This window comes from Cygnus olor, chromosome 3 (genome assembly GCF_009769625.2).
Source record: "Cygnus olor isolate bCygOlo1 chromosome 3, bCygOlo1.pri.v2, whole genome shotgun sequence".
NCBI classification, from domain to species: domain Eukaryota; kingdom Metazoa; phylum Chordata; class Aves; order Anseriformes; family Anatidae; genus Cygnus; species Cygnus olor.
In genome coordinates this window covers 26,590,324-26,610,027 of record NC_049171.1, presented here as the reverse complement: position 1 = coordinate 26,610,027, position 19,704 = coordinate 26,590,324, and the positions used below count along the sequence as shown (strand labels likewise).

At 35.9% G+C, this 19,704-nt stretch overlaps 1 protein-coding gene across 1 annotated transcript in view; it reads left to right on the top strand.

Moving 5' to 3' along the window:
* The window catches only part of LOC121067794 (dystonin-like), a 301,338-nt gene that overhangs the window by 159,667 nt on the left and 121,967 nt on the right, over positions 1-19,704 (top strand). Inside the window, 19 exon segments of the mRNA XM_040552644.1 lie at positions 210-672; positions 761-889; positions 1,095-1,172; positions 1,289-1,450; positions 1,554-1,658; positions 3,416-3,511; positions 4,821-4,946; positions 5,380-5,532; positions 5,785-5,939; positions 6,167-6,293; positions 7,428-7,611; positions 8,601-8,758; positions 8,848-9,026; positions 9,282-9,420; positions 10,182-10,375; positions 12,647-12,809; positions 13,472-13,555; positions 13,646-13,753; positions 13,990-14,088. Coding sequence (XP_040408578.1) covers positions 210-672; positions 761-889; positions 1,095-1,172; positions 1,289-1,450; positions 1,554-1,658; positions 3,416-3,511; positions 4,821-4,946; positions 5,380-5,532; positions 5,785-5,939; positions 6,167-6,293; positions 7,428-7,611; positions 8,601-8,758; positions 8,848-9,026; positions 9,282-9,420; positions 10,182-10,375; positions 12,647-12,809; positions 13,472-13,555; positions 13,646-13,753; positions 13,990-14,088 — 2,902 coding nt within the window.

Sequence of the window (19,704 nt, the reverse complement as noted above, 5' to 3'; positions counted from 1 at the left end):
TCTGCACCTACTATCTGTATTCATAGAAGTCAAAGCTGACATAGCCTATACTTTCTGATACAAATGCTTATTTATAAATATTTAAGTACAACTGAAGTATAGGAGATCATGTGAATTCATATTGCTGTTCAGTTCAGCATGATGAAGCTATAATAAGCATTCAATGAAATCATTTTATTTTATTTAATTTTTTTCTTTTATTTTAATAGGGTTGCAAGACTTCGTGATGAGCTGATGGCCATACGTACTGAATGTTCTTCCGTGTACAGCAAGGGACATGCACTGACAACAGAGCAGACAAAGCTGATGATATCAGGAATAACTGAAAGCTTAAACTCAGGATTTACAACAAACCTAACCCCTGAATTAAATGCTGCAATGACCCAAGGTTTAACACCTTCTTTGACTTCTTCCAGCTTGACATCTGGCCTCTCATCAGGTCTTACTTCCAGGTTGACACCAGCCATCACTCCTGCTTACACACCTGGCATCCCACCACGGTTAATCCAAAGCTATGTGACAGGAGTAGACAGCGGGACTCTTCAAACACTCAAACTGATGCAAATCAGAAAACCTCTTATGAAATCAGCTTTTGTGGATCAGAATTTAACAGAAGAAGAGGTGAACATGAAATTTGTCCAGGACCTATTGAACTGGGTGGAAGAAATGCAGGTAACAATCTTCGTAGAAATGGTCTGCTTCTAATTGTTATATTTACTGCTTGTAGATCATGGCTAATTTTTTCCTTCTTCTTGGTAAGGTGCAACTTGATCGGGCAGAATGGGGTTCAGATTTACCAAGTGTTGAAAGCCATTTAGAAAATCACAAAAATGTCCACAAAGCTATTGAAGAATTTGAATCCAGCCTTAAAGAAGCTAAAATGAGTGAGGTATAGCACCATATTCTTTATCTCTTCAGTTACTTTCTTACTGAATGACCCATAAAGTGCTGTAGAATTGTGTTTGGGTTTCACAGTCTTACTTATTTTTAGTTCTGATCTCTAAATGATGTATCATGAAATCAGGAGGTCTAATGGTTGAGAGTAACTTATCATGTCTGTTTTCTTGTCTTTTGACCTCATATACCAAATACAGATCCAAATGACTGCCCCTCTTAAACTCAGTTATGCAGAAAAATTGCACAAACTGGAGAGTCAGTATTCAAAACTCTTGGTAAGTTTCTCAATATGTCTTTGAGGTTCAGCTTTTCCATATACATCATCTATGAAAGGGATGAGTTTCAAATTCTGTTTTTTTCCTAATCTTATTTGTTTTTCTTTTTAATAAAGAACACATCAAGAAATCAGGAAAGGCATCTAGATACTCTTCACAATTTTGTGTCTCGTGCTACTAGAGAGCTGATATGGCTGAATGAAAAAGAAGAGGAAGAGGTTGCGTATGATTGGAGTGAAAGAAACCCCAATATAACAAGAAAAAAGGAATACCATGCAGTATGTAGTACTAGTATAGTCCAGAGGGAAAAATTCAGTCTTTAATAATTCAACAGGTTTCTAAAATGTTTCTGTGTTTGTTTTTGTTTTTGTCTGGCAAAAGGAATTAATGAGAGAACTTGATCAGAAAGAAGAAGTAATTAAATCAGTACAAGAAATAGCAGAGCAGTTGCTTCTTGAAAATCACCCAGCTAGGCTAACCATTGAGGTAAGTTAGTAAAAACAGCACACAAACAAGAAAACAATTTTGTGATTTAATAGACCATAGATTTTGGAGGAAAAGAAGGAAAGTGCTTGCTCATAGGAAGTTAAGCAACAAAACTCTGAATAATGGGGCCTTTATTTCCTCTTCAGTGCCTCTGTTTTAACTCCATCTTGCAGTTTCCAAAAAGCACAAACATTTCTGTAAAATTATGGTTATGTTTTGGACTGCTTATATAAAATCCCACCGAAGTCTAAATTAAAATTTCTGAAGTGTATCTGTACAGACATTTCTCTTGCTGGGCATGCATGCAGCTTCTATAGTTATTGATGCAACCCACACTGGTAGACTGAGGTCGCAGAACAGTCCTTGCATGGTTTCTCTCCTGTTGGACTGAAAGGAGTTTCAGTAGTGCATTTCCAGTCACTTATTGTATATATTGCTTCCTGATATGGTTTGGGGTTGGTTTCATAGCCTTCTTGTTAGTAAGTTATGAAATGTGTTTGGATGTTAAAAATCTGACCAGGTGATGTGAATTACCGAGGGTTTGAACTAAGCTCTATATGATAGGTAAACTGTTTACAGAAAATTTATTTTAGCTGTTGTAGGGACATAACAAGTTTCCACAGGAAACAGTTGAATACTTTTCCCTACAGATTTTCAAGAAAAGAATAAATGCAGACAGTGGGTGGTAAAAATGGAAAGAATAAAAAACAGTTGCATTATATAAGAATGAAAAAAGGCAGAGAGGATGGATTTTTATGTTTCTTCACCTCATTGAGTTTATATCAATGTAAACTGGAAACAGACAAAGAAAATTTTTCCTTTCTTCCTTCTCACTGCGTTTACTTTTATTATAATGCATGATTTTTTATTTAATCTGTAGAATTATATTCTTTAAAAGTATATGCTGTTACTAATGGGTAATCAGTATATAAATATACATAATATATTAAAGATGAATGTTATGAAACTAGGCCATCACAGTGAAGATACGTATGTCGGTTATGATGTCTGCAATAATGCTATATTAGGACATGAAAAAACAATTCTTAAATTAATGCCTTCTGTGCAGAAAAATTTATGCGTTAATGGATCAACTTGAGATTCATTGAAGCCAATGGAAAATCTTTGAAGTCCCTGAGAATTATACAGAATTCCCAAGCTGAGACTTTCAGCTGCTTTTACCGAGTCAAGAGTCCCCTCTGCTGGTGAATATTAGAAGAGTACATCTGTAGTGACAGCACTGCAGTCAGTATAGGAGGCACCATTCAAATAGGGCTGCATTCTTGAAAATCTTTACAACACGTACACAAAATTGCATATTGCAGCATGTCCTGAATTATTATTTTTATTGTGCACTCAGTGTGGGTTTAATATCTGATTTGTATGGAGGCAGGTGTCCAGCTATTCAAACAAGTAAATAGAGTGATGGAGTCATAAACTGGTTTAGGCTAGGGGAACCTCAGGAAATCTAGTCCAGTCCCTGCTTATAGTAGTGTCAGGGCTGAATCTTGAATGCACCCAAGGATGGTGATTCCCCAGTCCCTCAGGAAAGGTTTTCTGATATATGACCGTGCTGTAATGGCAGGGTTTTTCTCACATTTGTTAGGAATTTTCTTTGTTGCAGCTTGCTTTTCTTGGATAAGGTGTTCAAGTTTAGATGCTTGTGTTTGCAACATTACTTTTATGTTGTCTAAATTCTGTAAATGTATCTATGTTTTAATATTCATTTCCTTTTGTAAAATCTGTCTCCCTTAAAGGCATATAGAGCTGCGATGCAGACACAATGGAGCTGGATTCTTCAGCTCTGTCACTGTGTTGAACAACATTTGAGAGAAAATGCTGCATATTTTGAGGTAAGGAAATAAGTCAATATAAGTGTGAAATGTTTTAAGTTGTGCCCACAGTCAAAAAGTTCCATTTTGACTGAAAATGCTAGTTGCTCTCTCACAGTAGTAGTAGAATTGGAATTTATCATGTACAATTATTAGATGATGAGATGTACTCCCACAGTGTTACCACACCTGCATTGACTTCCCTGGAGTTACATTAGTTCAGAACAGATGAAAATCTGGTCTGATGGTTTTAAACAATGCCGTAACAACAAGCAGAGAATCTGAGAAAGAAGCTGTGTTCTCTCCATGTCATACAGAACTGCAGTCAATAAAGCTTTTGTGGCTGGATGTAGAGGTTAATGATGGCCAAGGCAGAACATATTCCAGGTTGTTGTTCCAGGAGAACACAAACAGAAATGGAATGGGCACCATTAACAAAGAACAGAGCAGAGAGCACCCTGACAGCAGACATGTCCAACAAAACATCTTTCTGATTATCACCCTTTTACTTACCCGTCAAATATGCATGAGGATTGAAGATTTAAGGATCTTTGTTTTGTAGAAAAAACATTTTCTACTCCTATTTTATATTTAAATTATAAATAGCAGTCCTTAGTGTCTTCTGCGTTTTGCAGTTGAATAGGAAGGCTATTGGGATTAAATGCCTTTTGATTGAGAAGAACAACAGCCCAAAGTTAGGAAATGGATGCTGAAGAAGACAAAGTTGAGTGGTTTGGGCTCCTACTGGTAACAGTAAGAAAAGGAGAACTCTGGACTTGAGGAATGAGGATTGAGTTGCCAATTATCACAGGCTATTTCCCTTCCCAGTCATTCTTAACCAGCGCCCTAGATTGAGGCAGAGCTGCCAAGTGTGGTTGCTCACTTCCCCTTCCTTCCGAAATGTTCACTCCGGTGTGCTTGCTAAATCTGCAGCTAGTTTCTTACAGTTCATAAGCTCTATCTGTTCTTTATATGTGAAAGTAATAATGAATCCAAGAATAATGCTTCATAATTATGAAGCAAGAATGAATTCAGAAATTTTTCTGTTAGCTGAAACCATAATTAACTAAGGTTCAATAACTGCTGAATCAGTTTTGCATTTAGATAGTACCCAAACCAACTGCTGTTCCAAGACATTACAACATGTGCCTCCCTTAAGCGTACATTCAAACATGAGATCATGAATATTGTTGTGTGCTACAGTGGTCACTTCAAACTGCTAGGGAAGGTGATCTTTAAGAAGATAATGCTTCAAAAAACCTTCATGATGTAGCTATTTATATGGTTTTTAGGTTGTTTAATAGTAACACAGATATTCGTCTCCTCCTAGTTTTTCAGTGATGCCAAAGAGGCCATGGAATATTTAAAGAACTTGAAAGATGCCATATACCGAAAATACAGTTGTGATAGAACAAGCAGCCTTCATAGGCTGGAAGACCTTGTCCAGGAGTCTATGGTAAGAATTCAAGGATCCTGTTAATGTGAGCTACAATTAAACGAGATATGTGTAGATTATACTTGGATATAAAAGCCATGTTATAAAATTGTTCTTTTAAAGGCAAATAAGAAAATAAGACTGATATTTTAGAATTTATATATATTTTTAGATATTTTAGAAGTTATAATTAAATATTTTTATCTGTCCACATGTAATGACTGTTTTTCATACCCTTAAAATACCGTATTATTTATTCTTTATCTTTACAATAGCAGATGTTGTGGGAAACCAGTGACTTCAGAAGGATAAATCATTCTTGTAAAATGTGTTACTTTTAAGAAACACAGTAAAAGAAGTCAGAAAAATAAAAGCTTAACAGGATCAAAGAAGCAGAACTGTATTCTGGCCACTTCTCATGATGTGTTCTTTGTTCTTTTCTTTACTGTTTTAGGAAGAAAAGGAACAACTCTTGCAGTATAAGAGCACAGTAGCAGGCCTTGTAGGGAGAGCAAAGGCAATAATTCAGCTGAAGCCAAGGAACCCTGACTGTATACTGAAAACATCCATCCCAATTAAAGCCATCTGTGACTACAGACAAATTGAGGTTAGAAACTTGAATTTCCTCAAATCAATTACAGACGTGAGAATTCAGCTGAAGTTTCATTAATTACCATGTTCCTGGAGAATGCTGGGCTCTAAATGTCTTCCACCCTAGTAAACAAGAGCAAATCCTTGTGTTGAACATTGTTTTTGTTGTTCTGTTGCTTATTTGGTGACGCCATTTACAAAAGAGCTTTGTACAACTATTTTGTAATGCTTAGCTCATTAAATTATTCTGCTTTTCTGTTAATACTAGATAACTATTTACAAGGATGATGAGTGTGTTTTAGCAAACAACTCCCATCGTGCTAAATGGAAAGTCATTAGCCCAAGTGGTAATGAGGCCATGGTTCCATCTGTATGCTTTACAGTTCCTCCACCAAACAAAGAAGCAATAGATACAGCCAACAGGTAGGGACAAAACAAAAACAGCTTTAAAATATGTTTTTTATATAAATATTTTTGTTTTCTTACACAGAGAAACATTTCCTTTGGGTTAGGGACAAGGAAGCAGATTTTTTTTTTAAATTCATTAATATGGAACTCAGGTTAAAATGTATTTTTTTTCCTTTTTCATACATTACTGCAATGTAAAACAGCATTCTCTTTTCTTAAATTGGATTCTTTTTATGTTTCAGGATTGAACAGCAATTTCAGAATGTACTGGCCCTTTGGCACGAGTCACATGTAAACATGAAGAGTGTGGTTTCCTGGCATTACCTTACAAATGAAATTGAAGCCGTTCGAGCTGGCAATGTTGCCTCGGTATGTACTATGTCTAGCAAGGGCCTCCTAGCCACTTCCTAGGAAGTAAGGCTAAGAGGCGTAGGCTACACTTCCCGGAGGTAGTGCATAATTAATCATTTTGCAGCTATCCTCATTTTCTGGAAATAGCTGGCAGTGCACCACTGTGCAATATTCTGCCTTTATCTGAGCAACTTACACAGATGTACATGGGGAAAGAGCAGAGAGATTGTATCATGAAAACTACCAGTACTCTTTTTGGGCTAATCTCTCTAGTCTCTTGTTGTCAGCAGAGAGACAGGATCTCTTGAAAGCAGTTGAACAGTGACTAAATCTGAATTTTGGTTTGGATTTATCTTGAAGATGTCTGGGGAGGTTAGCTTCTCTAGGCTAAGGTTAATGTTAGTGAAACTCCCCATTATTTCCTTATGCTGCAACTTCTTACTAACAGTTGGACGACTGTGAAAGTTACGTTTAGTTTTTCAAGCTGAAGGCAGATGAATGCTGATTCCTCTTCTCATGCATGTCTGTAATTTGAAAAGCTAAGTAGATAATTAGGATAAATTTGTCAGAAATAAAATAGAGATAGAGATCAAAATACTATTCTGTCTAGCTAAAACAATGTATGAGATCACTGAATTATCCAGCGTTGGATGTACAGCATAATGATATTTAGTATAGGAGTTTATTATACAGCATCAGAGTGTCTCTGGCTTCAAACAGGTGCAAAAATTTTTTGTAATACCCAAAATGACATGTTAAGTTCTAATTTCCCACTGTTGTTACTGGAAAGAAGGAATCTGAGATAATACTGAAATGTTCCTCCTCCTGTGACTCTTGCTGGGTGCCTGTTTGTTGCTACAAGGCATAGATGGAGATGGAGAAATGGTGTCTGATGTGGGGTTGGCTTAACACAGCCCATTACTGGTGTTAAAGTTGGAGAAGGATTTTATTTTGAATATAATCTATCTGGTGTTACTCTGATACCTGTCAAGTGAACCCCAGTCCAGGAACAGCAAGCTTTCAGAACCTCAATTTTTTGGCTTTGCCATCTTCGTAATTGGTCAGTACTGTTTTTTAATAAAAAGTGTTAGAGGTAACTGCATGAGTGTTGCATCATTGCTGACCGCACCTTGGGTTTATGATCTGTTGCAGATAAAAACAATGCTGCCAGGTGAACATCAGCAGGTTCTAAGCAATTTGCAGTCCCGCTTTGATGATTTTGTGGAAGACAGCCAGGAGTCCAAAATCTTTACAAGCTCTGATACAGCACAGCTGGAAAGGGAAGTTAATATTTGCAAGCAATACTATCAAGAGCTTCTGAAATCTGCAGAAAGAGGTAAAGCTTTGCTGAGAAAAGTAGAAAGCTGCCCTCGCAAGAGAGATTGTAATTCTCAATACGCATTCTCTGTATAAATTCAAGCTCTAGTGAATTACTATTTTATCATATTGATATGGTTAATGTTATAGTTCCTCTGAATGGATAAAGAACTGTCATTTTAACATTTTGCACAATTATATTGTATGAAAAATCAAAACCTTTTTTTAAGCTTGCGTGTATTAATCTATGTAAAAATATTGTTAATATACAAAGTGGTAGAAAAAAATTAGCCCTCCCCCAAATTTTTCTGTACACTACAGAGTACTGTTGAGTCAGTGTTTCCTTGCTGTTTCTGAATGTTTGAATTCAGCTTCAGTACTTTGTTGAGTTCATAACAATATTAAATTTTTTAACACTGTTAATGCAAGAGAAGTGTCCTAGATTTTTTTGTAGCTCCACAGAATACCTGTAGTTACAGTTCTCTTAACTCTGTTTTTAAATACAACAAGCACAAAAAGCTTAAAATAACTGTTCTGATACTGTCAAGTAGCTAATCACTTACAGGAGTACAGTAGTGCAAAGCTGATTACTGCATTAGCATAGTCCACTATACTTAAGGAAAGATGTGTTGCCTTGTGCCTCTGAAGGAGAATTACAAAAAAAAATATCCCTTGAGATTTCCTAGAGAATCATGCCTGACATCATCTGGCTGAAAGATTCAGCTACTGAATTTAGCAGTGTCTGCATAAGGGATGATGCCTGTGTCTGGGATGGACAATCGATGATATATGCTAATTTTCAAAGTGTGAGGAGGTGATCTAATGATAGCTAGAATTCAAAGGTTCCTAAAATTTGTTTTGTAGTAAAAATTATGGAAATTGATGGGATTTCAGTCATTCATGAAAAGACCTGTCGAATGGTGACTTTATAAAGTCTTTTGTGAGAAGACATGGTGAAAGTGTCACAATGGCTTTGTTTGCTAAAATGTTCTTTGTTTCTTTCAACAGAGGAGCAGGAAGAGTCTATTTACAACCTGTACATCTCAGAAGTCAGAAATATCAGACTTCGGCTGGAGAGCTGTGAGGAGCGGTTAATCCGACAGATCCGAACCCCAATGGAAAGGGATGACCTACATGAAAGTGTGTTTAGGATTTCAGAGCAAGAGGTAAGCCTTTGGGAAAGGCTCTTTTACCTAGAGTACACATCAGATTGATATAGTATAAAAACACTGTCAATCACTGTTCATTTTTACAGAAACTGAAGAAGGAGTTGGATAGACTGAAAGATGACTTGGGAGGCATCACAGATAAATGTGAAGAGTTTTTCAGTCAAGCTGCTGGTTCACCTTCAGTTCCTACTCTGCGCTCTGAACTAAATATTGTCATTCAGAATATGAACCAAGTTTATTCTATGTCTTCCATTTACATAGATAAGTATGTAATAGGCCATCTCCCATCATACACACTGTAGTTTACAGTTTTCTCTTCAAAATAAATTTAAAATATTAGTATGAATAATAATGATCAAGTAAGAGGAGTTAATATTTTAGCACTGTATAAAGGGGTATCTGTGACATGAAAAGACTGAAAAACACAAGTGTGTTGAGTATTTTTATTGCTTGTTCAGTTAACAGGAGATTACTGTATTTTTATTGCTTGTTCAGTTAACAGGAGATTACTGTTTTTCAGATTAAAAACTGTAAATTTGGTGTTGAAGAACACCCAAGGAGCAGAATCATTAGTGAAACTATATGAAACTAAGCTGTGTGAAGAAGAGGCAGTAACTGCTGACAAAAATAATATTGAAAATCTTATGGGTACATTAAAGGTAAGAGTCTACAGGTGCCTGAACAAATAAATAAAAGGGAAATGATCCATCTTGTAACATTTGTTCTGGTTATGCTTTACTGTATAGTTTATCAAAAGTTGGCGTATGTGTTTGGAGGAAAGTCTGCATTAGGACTAATACCTCAACAAAAATAGACTTTGAAACATTGAGAATTGGATAGTTTGCATGTGTATAATTGCAATTAGGTAATGCTTTGCAGTTTCTGAACTTCGAAGAATGCCAGTTGTTAATGCTTCAATAGGACTTACTTTTCTGTCTCTGCAAAGGTAATGCATGCTTAAGGTGACATAAATATATTCTTATATAAACATGTCCACGGTATGATTCCTCTTACTGCTGTGGTATACTAACTGGGGTTTCCTAGGAGGTTTGGCATTTATCTTTCAGAAAGGCTAAAACTGAAGTTCAGCATTTTTAATACTCTGCATACAGCTTATTTCAGTATCTCAAATGATAAGTAATGCTTTTTTGTTAGTGATTGGCACCTACCTAATTTTTTGAAAGCTGTAGTTTATCAGATAAAGATGTTGATTTGCTGGCTGTGTTTTGATGCTTGTGTTGTGGGGGATGCTGTTATTCAGAACTATTTTGCAGTTCACAGCTAATTAGTTGCTTCAAACTCATTTTGGTGCCATTCTAGTGTTTGAGCAACCAGAAGTAATTGCGTATATAAAATATTCATTTATAAGTAGTGTCATAATTTAGGAATTATTTAAAATATTTAATTTATCATACATTAGCAATGGAGATCTGAAGTAGATGAGAAAAGAGAAGTATTCCATGCCTTGGAGGATGAGCTGCAGAAGGCAAAGATGATCAGTGATCAGATGTTTAAAATGCACAAGGAACGTGATCTTGACTTCGACTGGCATAAAGAAAAAGTTGATCAGTTAGCCGAGAGGTGGCAAAATATTCATTCTCAAATTGAGAATAGGTTTGTATAGCTTTTTCTTATAATCTGTTCATGTTTTTTGATGTTCTTGTTGTTTCTGAGGAAAAATAATCAAGAATGAATGTTAATGAGCTATTTGTTAAATGCGCTAAGATCAGGGATTCTTATCTTTTCTGCGCTGCTGACACTGTTGTCTGTCGTTTCCACAGGGATTGTCTCTGCCTGTTGAACACCAAAAGATTAACAAATAGAGAAACTTTGTTTTATTTCTAACAACTTACTGAGACACAGTAGAGAGAAACTGTCCTTTTACTTTCCAAAAAAAGCCTACAGAAATGGCTTGCTGTCCTATGGAAATGCCATCTGTTTCTCCACATAATTTGTTCTGACAGGCAAAACTCATGAGCTGATTGATCAGTTATGACTGGCTTCATGTTTGCTTGCTTTTAATGACTTAAGTGCTAAGTCTGGAAGCCCTTAGCTTCTATTGACTTCTGTGATAATTTTGTTGCAATAGCTACCAGATTAAAACTTCTGGAGAAGTGCCAGTATTTTCTTTTGGTGTGCAACTGGTTTCATGCAGTCTCCTTAAGCAATTGCAATGTTGCTATAATTTAAGCCTTTCAGTATTATTGTTGTGACTATATTGGAGAGTGTTACTCAAATGCACATGCCTTTACAGATTTACAGATATCACAGAACACGGCTGTCAATAATTTTGAAGGAGATGTCCATACATCTATTTAGTGTTGTTTCCTTTGTAGTATGGAGAAGTTAAGGAAGTCTGTAGTACACAGTCTGAATTTATTTCCTTTAAAATCTACTTTAATTTGTCATTATAGATAACTTGAACAGGAGCATCAAATACAGCGCTGTTTATGTAAAGTTTCACACAACACCCTTTCACATTTTTGTCCTCCTTTTCTAAGGGATGAGTGTCCACTCAGATGTAATACTGAAGTTATTTGGTTGCAATTAATTTAGTTGGCTCTGTTCAACATCACCAGTAGTTAAAAGGCAGATGGGCAAAAGCTGGCTGATTTAGAGCTGACTGGAGAATGGCTAGCCTTAAATCAACTCAGATGATTCATCATCTGATAGCGTGACAAAAATTAAATGATAAAACAATAGTTCTATGAGGTATTGAAGTGTCCTTATTTCCTCATAGGTCAAACATGAACCAAATGATCTCCTTACAGCTCTGTGTTCTGAATAGAATGTACTGAAAAGTTGCTGTTAATACAAAGTGACTTCTAGTGTAAATAGGACAGATTGTGGTGGTTGCAGCATGTAGCTGTAAACAAACTGCTTTCTGCAAATGTTCACTCTGTTGCTTCCCAACAGCTTGACACTGATGATCATTATATGGAAAGCATATACAAATATTGGCTGCAGTTACCACGATCCCTTCTTACTTTCATGGTTATTGGCGTAAAACTATGCTTAAGTATGAAACCTGACAAATAGTTTATCCTTTGCTTGCTCTTTTTTACTCTCCTTTTGGCATCCTGAGAATCAGTAGTGCAATTCAAAGTATTTGTGCAAATAGTGCAATGCAACAGTAGTGCAATTCAAAGTATTTATTCACAGTCAGACAATTCACAATTCAAAGTATTTATTCACAGTTGAGTAAGTTTCTCTGTAATTATGCAGTGTTTTGGATGAGTGGTATTTATATGATACTTGAAGTAACAGTATAAGGATCATGAAAGTATAATGGTGAGTATTGGAAACCACTTTCAAGAAATACATTGTACTTTTTGCCAGGTCAAAAACATAATTTTAAAAGGGACTTTTTAATGGTCAACAAAATCGCTTGCTTTAGCATAGCAAGTGTAACTGCTGTTGTTTTGTGGGAGGTATGGGGTATGGTGAAGCACTACATAACTCCAGCTCAGCTTTTTGCCTTCTTAATTCACATAAGTCACATTTGAAATTCTCCGACTTCATAGAATTAATTACTGTTGCAGAGACCTTCCTCTTACAGTGTGCCTGGGGATTCCTGTGCTCATGGAGTTTCAAGCAATTTAGCTCACTAATGAGGGATATATGCATAGGTTTTTTTCTGTAGTAGAATCTCTCTTGGGTGTTGTTTATGACAAATGAAAAGGCTTCATCAAGCCGGGGATTTTAGTGTTTGAGAAGTTAATTTACTGTTCAGTTAGTGCTATTTTACAATGTTTATAGTATGCTATACTATACTTAGCTTAGCAGAGCTAAGACGTCCAAAGCCTTGAAGGCTGTATTCAGTATTGTACTTTTTATCATTTATATTCATCTTTACTCCTTATATATTTTCTAACATAAAATCAGGTTGCGTGACTTAGAAAGTATTAATAAATCTCTGAAGTACTACAAAGATACTTACAATTCATTGGACACTTGGATTCAACAAGTGGAAGATACTCAGCGAAAGATTCAAGAAATTCATCCTGAAAATAGCAAAGCACTGGCTAAACAGCTGAACCAGCATAAGGTACATAAGGGATCTCATTGTAGGAATTTGCTGCTGTGATGACTGGAGAAGAATTAAAATATCAGTTGAACCCAATGATGTCAGTCTTATTTCTTGACATGAGGTGCTTATATCCCTCAGCCTTTATTGTAAAAATCCAAATTGTCAGCAGCTTTTATATTTTTATGTTCACATATGTTATGTGCAGCTAACATTTTTAATATATCACTCATTAATTATTACTATTTTATAGACCAGTTTTGGTCCTCAGATTTGCAAACATAAAACCTTAGAGAGTGCCTAAAATTATTGGCTTATCACCTCACTTTTTTATTTAGTGCTACTCTTGGTAATTATGGACATAGAAATATATTTATAACAATAATGTATTTATATAACAAAATATTTCATGTAACAAATTATATGTGTGAAATGGTATAACCCTGATTTCTTTTTGAGCTTTGCTCACCAGGTATTAAGCCTGGCAGGATTTTTTCCACTACTTTTGTACTGTAAACCAAGCAAAACCAGGAAATGGGCTTGAGCTTGCAATTACTTGTACACATGTGGAAATGTGCGTATTATGTAATTTGATGTTGTTAGATAAAATAGAAATGCTAATAACAACAGCCATAAGAAAAGAATCACTTTTTAAGATAAAGATGTAGATTCATATTTTACAGATGCTGGTTTCTGAGATTGAGATGAAACAAAGCAAAATAGATGAATGCCAGAAATATGCAGAACAGTACTCAGCTGCTGTGAAGGTAATAAATACTGGTATACTTAGAATCCTTTTATTAGTGTCAGTATCATGTGGAATGCTGACTATTTTGTGTATTTTATGTTTTTTATAGGACTACGAGTTGCAGACTATGACATACAGAGCTATGGTTGACTCCCAACAAAAATCTCCAGTGAAACGTCGAAGAATGCAAAGCTCATCAGACTTCATTATTCAAGAGGTAAACGGATTTCTTATGATAGGAAAACTTTATGCATCTTTGCTTTAAACTGAGTAAACAAAAGAATGAGATTTAGGATTTATTAGGAAAATGAAATTGGAATCAAAGTCGGGATAGGTTCTAGAAAAGTATTTATCACTTCTTAAAAGGTTAATTCTAGGTAGTTGTCTTTTTACATTACGTGGCATTCAGGGTGAGTTTCACTCTTGCCGCCCTCCCATTTTGTTTCTCTGCAGTTCATGGATTTACGGACTCGTTATACTGCCCTAGTGACCCTGATGACGCAGTACATAAAGTTTGCAGGTGATTCTCTGAAAAGACTGGAAGAGGAAGAGGTAGGTCATCTGCTAAAAGACAACCAAACAAAAAGAACAGCTAAGCAAATAAAGAGCAATCTATCTATCTGCTGGAATTATTCACAAAGTTAGCAGCAGATACAAAAGACCGAATTCCTTATATACTGTGCTCTATACAGTAATGTAGGAGTATCAGATTACAACATTCAGATAAGCAAAACCATATCATCCATACGTTTTACCAGTTCTTCCAGTTGGAAGGATCATATGGCTTACTAATTTCTGCTGGAGATGCAGTTACATACGGTACATTTTAATACTGCAGTATTTTAGGGCTCGATCTTTGGGATATGTGCCGACATTAAGCTGAGTATGTATTCTGGTCCACTTCTGGACCACAATATATAAAGGAGCCCATTAAACAGAGAGATGCAGTGTCCTCTCAAATTTCTTAATTATTTTTGACATGTTTAGATTTTTTTCCTTCTACCTTTCTACTGTATTGATTCCTTAGGGTCAAATAGAATTTTATTCATGTTTAGTGTTGAATCTTATTAACAAGCGTAGGTTACTGAAATTAAACTGACAAATTACTCAGAATACATTCTTGCTGCAGAAATACCATTCCAAATAATTGAGAAAAAAAAAAGAAAAATTTCACTTTCTTCATAAATCTGTTTCTCTCGGAAAGTAATTCAGTTTCTTAAGGGCTATAGTGTTTTAATATAATCTATACACTTCAAATCTCTAAAATAAAGCCCTGTTATACTCTTACGATTAATTGTGCCCATATTAAATTTGGTCCTGTGTAACTTACATAAAATTGGAAAACATTCAGAAGTATAAATTTTAATGTTGTTACAGAAAAAAAAACCACACAGAGTTCTTAAACGAATTTTACGTAATTCTGGTGCTGGCTTTGTTTTTATTGCCTTTCTGGCTTTTGAATACCTTTTGAACAAACCATTAATGCTAAGAGAATGCATCTTTGCACTAATGTACATCATTAAAGTGGTGGAGTGTGCAAATGGAAATAGATAAGCTTCTTGATACGTAGCCACTGAAACTGAGTATTTAGTCTAACTAACAATACTAACTTTATAATGGATAAAAAGTGAAACAAAGAACAAGAATTGAAATGGGGACCAAGAATCCTGTGAATGCTGATAGGCTTCATGTTCCTCAAGAACAAATGGAATCTTTTAAATGCTTCTGAGTCTCCATCTGCTCTGAATCCCCAGGACTGCTTTTTTTCTTTTGGAAATCAAATACTCTCCATCCAAACCCTGATCTGCGCCTGAATTCTTCTAAATTTCTGATAGCTTCTTCGAAGATAACCTAAATAGGTTTCAAAAGAGGAATAATAGTATGTTTTCCTCAGATCAGACTTCTGAAATCTGTGGTTGTTCCAAGATTTTCTTTCATGACAGTCTTTCTTCTTAACTCTCAGTAATGGTGTTAAGAATGCACAGAATAAAGAAAAATAAGATCCTTTCCATGATATCTCTGTTTAATCCATGTTACTGTCATGCTCAGAGCTTACCAGATGACAGTGAACTCCAGCAACCTGTGAAGTCAACTGAAGTCTTTGAACGGTTGGCGTGTAATGAAGCAGTTGAATTCAGAGAGGAAAATGCACCTAATGAAAGCATGATGGATGTGGAATATATGCAAAAAGATAACTCTTTGGATAAAGCTAAACAAACAGAAAATACACTGGAAATTCACAGAAGAAAATTACACAGAGATAATAAAATCAAAGTTGATAGAACATTAAAAAAAGTTGTAAATCTCAATGATCAAGAAAGTAGCATTAGTGGCAACAGAGAAAATAAGCTACATACAGAGCAAGATAATGTAATGGGGTTTGGTAATCAAAGTAAAGAAAACAAAAATGATAGAAAAGATTCCTTTGTTTCAGCTGAGATCTCTGTGAGTGCGAATAATTATCCTGGTGAAAGGTTAAGTCAGCAAATCGTTAATGGAGAGAGACAGAAAATAGAGGGAGTGTCAAAAAATTTATCTGAAGTGGAAATAATACGTGAAAATAAAGAAAAAAGTTGTTCAAGAAAGGCAGGGAGCAATGTTCCAGCAAAGGAAGGATATGAGATGCAATCAGAAACTAATTTTGAGCTAACAATGAAGAAAGATGAAGTTATTACAAAAACTGGAGAGCATGCCCAGAGCATCAGCCCTCACAAAGAGCAACATTTTTCAGCAGAAACATTTTTTGAATGTCAGAGTAAAGAACATTGCTTTACAGAAAGCAGTAGCAGCAATACCGTAAGTTCTGAAGACAAAGAGTTTCAAGTGTGTGGTGAAGATGGTGACTCTTTATCAGGTCTAAGGAATGCTGTACCTTCAGAGAAAGTTGCATCTACTTTCAGAGAACTGGGAGTGCACAACAGAAGTGAAAAAATGAAGTTAAGTCTGCAGTCTGTGGGTAATCCAGGCATTTCTGGTAGTATTGAAAGGGACGCAAACAAACTGCACAGAACATCTCTGGGTAAAAGCTACTTCATAAAACAAAGTGAAACCCTAGAAAAATCAACTCTAAATCGAAATGAAGCCAGGAGTACAACACAAGAAATTTTGGCTTTTTCATCAGGAAATATTTCAGAGAATCAGCATGCAACAAAAGTCTCTCAATCTAATCAACCAGTGGAGAGTGATCCAAGTTTCAGTACAGAATTGCTGAGAAAGGCAGGTGATTTAAATTCCCTCTCAGAAATTATTTCTGGAGGAGATAATCATTTTCCATTTTCAGAACATGGATTAGCAAAAAAGATTTTGAGTCACGAGGGGGAAGTAAGTGAGAAGAAAATATTGCAGGGTAAAAATTATGGTTTGGAGAACATAAATATAAGCAGGAAGAAACTGAGTGGAGAGGACAAGTTAGAACAGGATCAGAAATGTAAAGATTTATTGCTAGTAGCAGAAATGGACAGCAAGGATAAAGGTCATAACACAAAGGTACCTGGAAAAACCACTGAACTACAGAAAACATTCTGTGAAAACACAGGAAACAAAAACTCACTTGACAGGAGAAGGGAGACAAAGACAAAAGACAGTGGTAATGAAGATAAAAGGAGCACAACTATAACTGAGGTACCAGAGTTTTTATGCAATGCAAACAGAAAAGTTAAATTAAGAATGATTCTAAACCAATCCAAATCAACATTTGAATCTCAAAATATGTCAAGGTCAAGTGATTTAAAGTTGATTCAATACAATTTAAACAATGAATATACTAATGATATACTAATTACTGTGCATTTTGATTTTTTGTTTTTATTTTTTGTTTTTCATAAATTTATCCATATGTTCATTTTATATTACTATTTAATTGCCATCCTCTTCTCCACCCAGCTGATGCTCAGCCATGCCAGTTAGAAATAATGGAAGCTAACAAAATTTAATTTGGGACTAATCTGTATTTTCAGTTCATTTCAAGCATAATACATAGGTTTAGTGCCTACAAGAGCATAAAAGGAGATCGGATAAGAAATCACTGTAAATGTTTTGTGTTGGCTAGGATCTGTTCAAAATTGTGTGGAGGGTCAGGGGAAAGAAATACAGAGTGAAATTGAAAAAGCTGCCTTTGCATTAGCCTTTTAGGAAATTAGTTTCATATATCATGTGAAGAATCAGGTAAATCTGGTAAATTTGAACTACAACATTTTGTTTATTTGAAAATACTGCTATAATTTCCTTCCATGCCATATCTGTATGATCGTAGGAATATGGGTGTGTTCTTACCTCATGTTAGCTCACACTAGGTACCTAATGCCATAATTGTGCTACTGAAGGTAAGGTATGTATGGTTTCAACTATATTCTTATGCATTGCTTCTAAGAGTTTGCCTTCACCTGCCAACATATGGAGACTACTGTCTGGTTTTTGCTAGGATTCTTCTAACTACCATGTTTATGTTCTAACTGTGTCTACACCGCAGAGCAGCTGTGCTCCTAGTCCCCCAGCCGAGACAGTGGATGTGTTGATACTGTGGAGCACAGTACAGAACATAGATATATTGAGGGATAGTTCCCTTTGTGGTCTTGACGCATCTTGACTCTAGCTCTAAATGCTGTTTCTTTTCTTGGAGACATCCAAACTTCTTGTGAGTTACTTTTGCTTGTGAGCATAAAAAGCTTCCTCCGTTTCCTGCTGTACTGATCCAAAAGCGGTAGTTTCTGCTTGGGAATTCTTGTGCATAGTGTTTGGCTCACTGTTTGCTCTACATATTTGTTTGGAGAAAAAGCGTATGCAAGCTGTTTGACTCTGCTAATCACTAAGAGGCATCTGGCTGAAGTGAGAGGCTTCAGGACTTCTTCGTTATGCGGATGTCTTTATGAAGGGTTTCATATTTGGCTAATGGTAACTTCCTGAAGCTTACTGTATCAAGAGAAGGTGATGGTGGTGGGAACTGCTCGTTCTACTTTCTGGATGTACCATGCAATATGAGTAAGTATTTTCCACTTTGCTTTTAAAAGAGCCTAATGTTTCATACGCCGTATTAGAAAAACTACATTATAACTTGTCTTATTTTTCTACAGATATTAAGGAAGGAGGAGGCATCAGTGCGTGAGGCATATTCAGATCTAATGGCACAGCAAAATAGCACGACTGATGAGAACAGAAAACTCATGGGAAAGGTAAAAGCACTTGAGGAGATGTTGGAGGATATGAAGAAGCAAAAATTCCAAGTGGAGCAGGAGCTCCCCAAATTGAGGGAAGCTGCAGAAAATGAGCGGAAAAAGCAGCAAAAGGATATGGAAGAGATCTGTCTTCAGAAGAGCAAGGCTGAGCAAGAGGCAAAGCAGTGTCGTGTAGATCTAGAGAGCACTGAGAAAGAGAAAGCAGATGCAAAGCAGGAGTTGGAGTGTGTAAGGCAGCTTGTTTTTCAGGCGGAGACTCAAAGAAGTATACTGGAAGAAAACCTCCGGGCTTTTCGAAACCAAATAGAAGAAAGCACCTTTACCAGAAGAAACCTTGAAGAACATCTGAGAAGAAAGGATACTAATCTTCATGATTTAGAGCAACAAAAAAAATCCCTTATGCAGGAGCTGAAGAAAAAAACAGAAGGAGAAGAGAAACTTATGAAACTGATAAGGCAAATGGAGCAAGATCTGGAATGTAAAGGGAATCTATCAGAAATAAAGCTGAAAGAAAAAGAGAAAACTGAAGCCAGAAGGAAGGTTGTTGAAGGCAGGTACTCTGTAACTAGAGAAACTTCCCTGCCAACTTACACAGCTGGGCAAAGCAGCCAGTGTAAGACTGATTCTGAAATTACAAGTTTCCAGAAGAAACAAGAAGCAAAAATAGTAGAAGAACTAAAGCAGAAAGTGGATGAACTAAATCTTGCTAACAAGAAAGCTGATAAAACTATTAAAGACCTCAAATATGAACTGAATGAAATTGAGCTTCAAAAATCATCAACAGAGGAAAAGTCTCGTTTATTAAAAGAAAAATTAGATGAAGTCAATAGTGAACTTAAATGCCTAAAAATTAAGTTGGAGGAAAAAGACCAAGTAGAGCAGGGATATTTGCAACAGTTGAAAGAACTGGACAAGCAGTTACATAGAACTACAGGTAAAGCTGAAGAGGTGATGCAGGAAGCTATAGATCTTAAGAAAATTAAGATGAACTATCAGG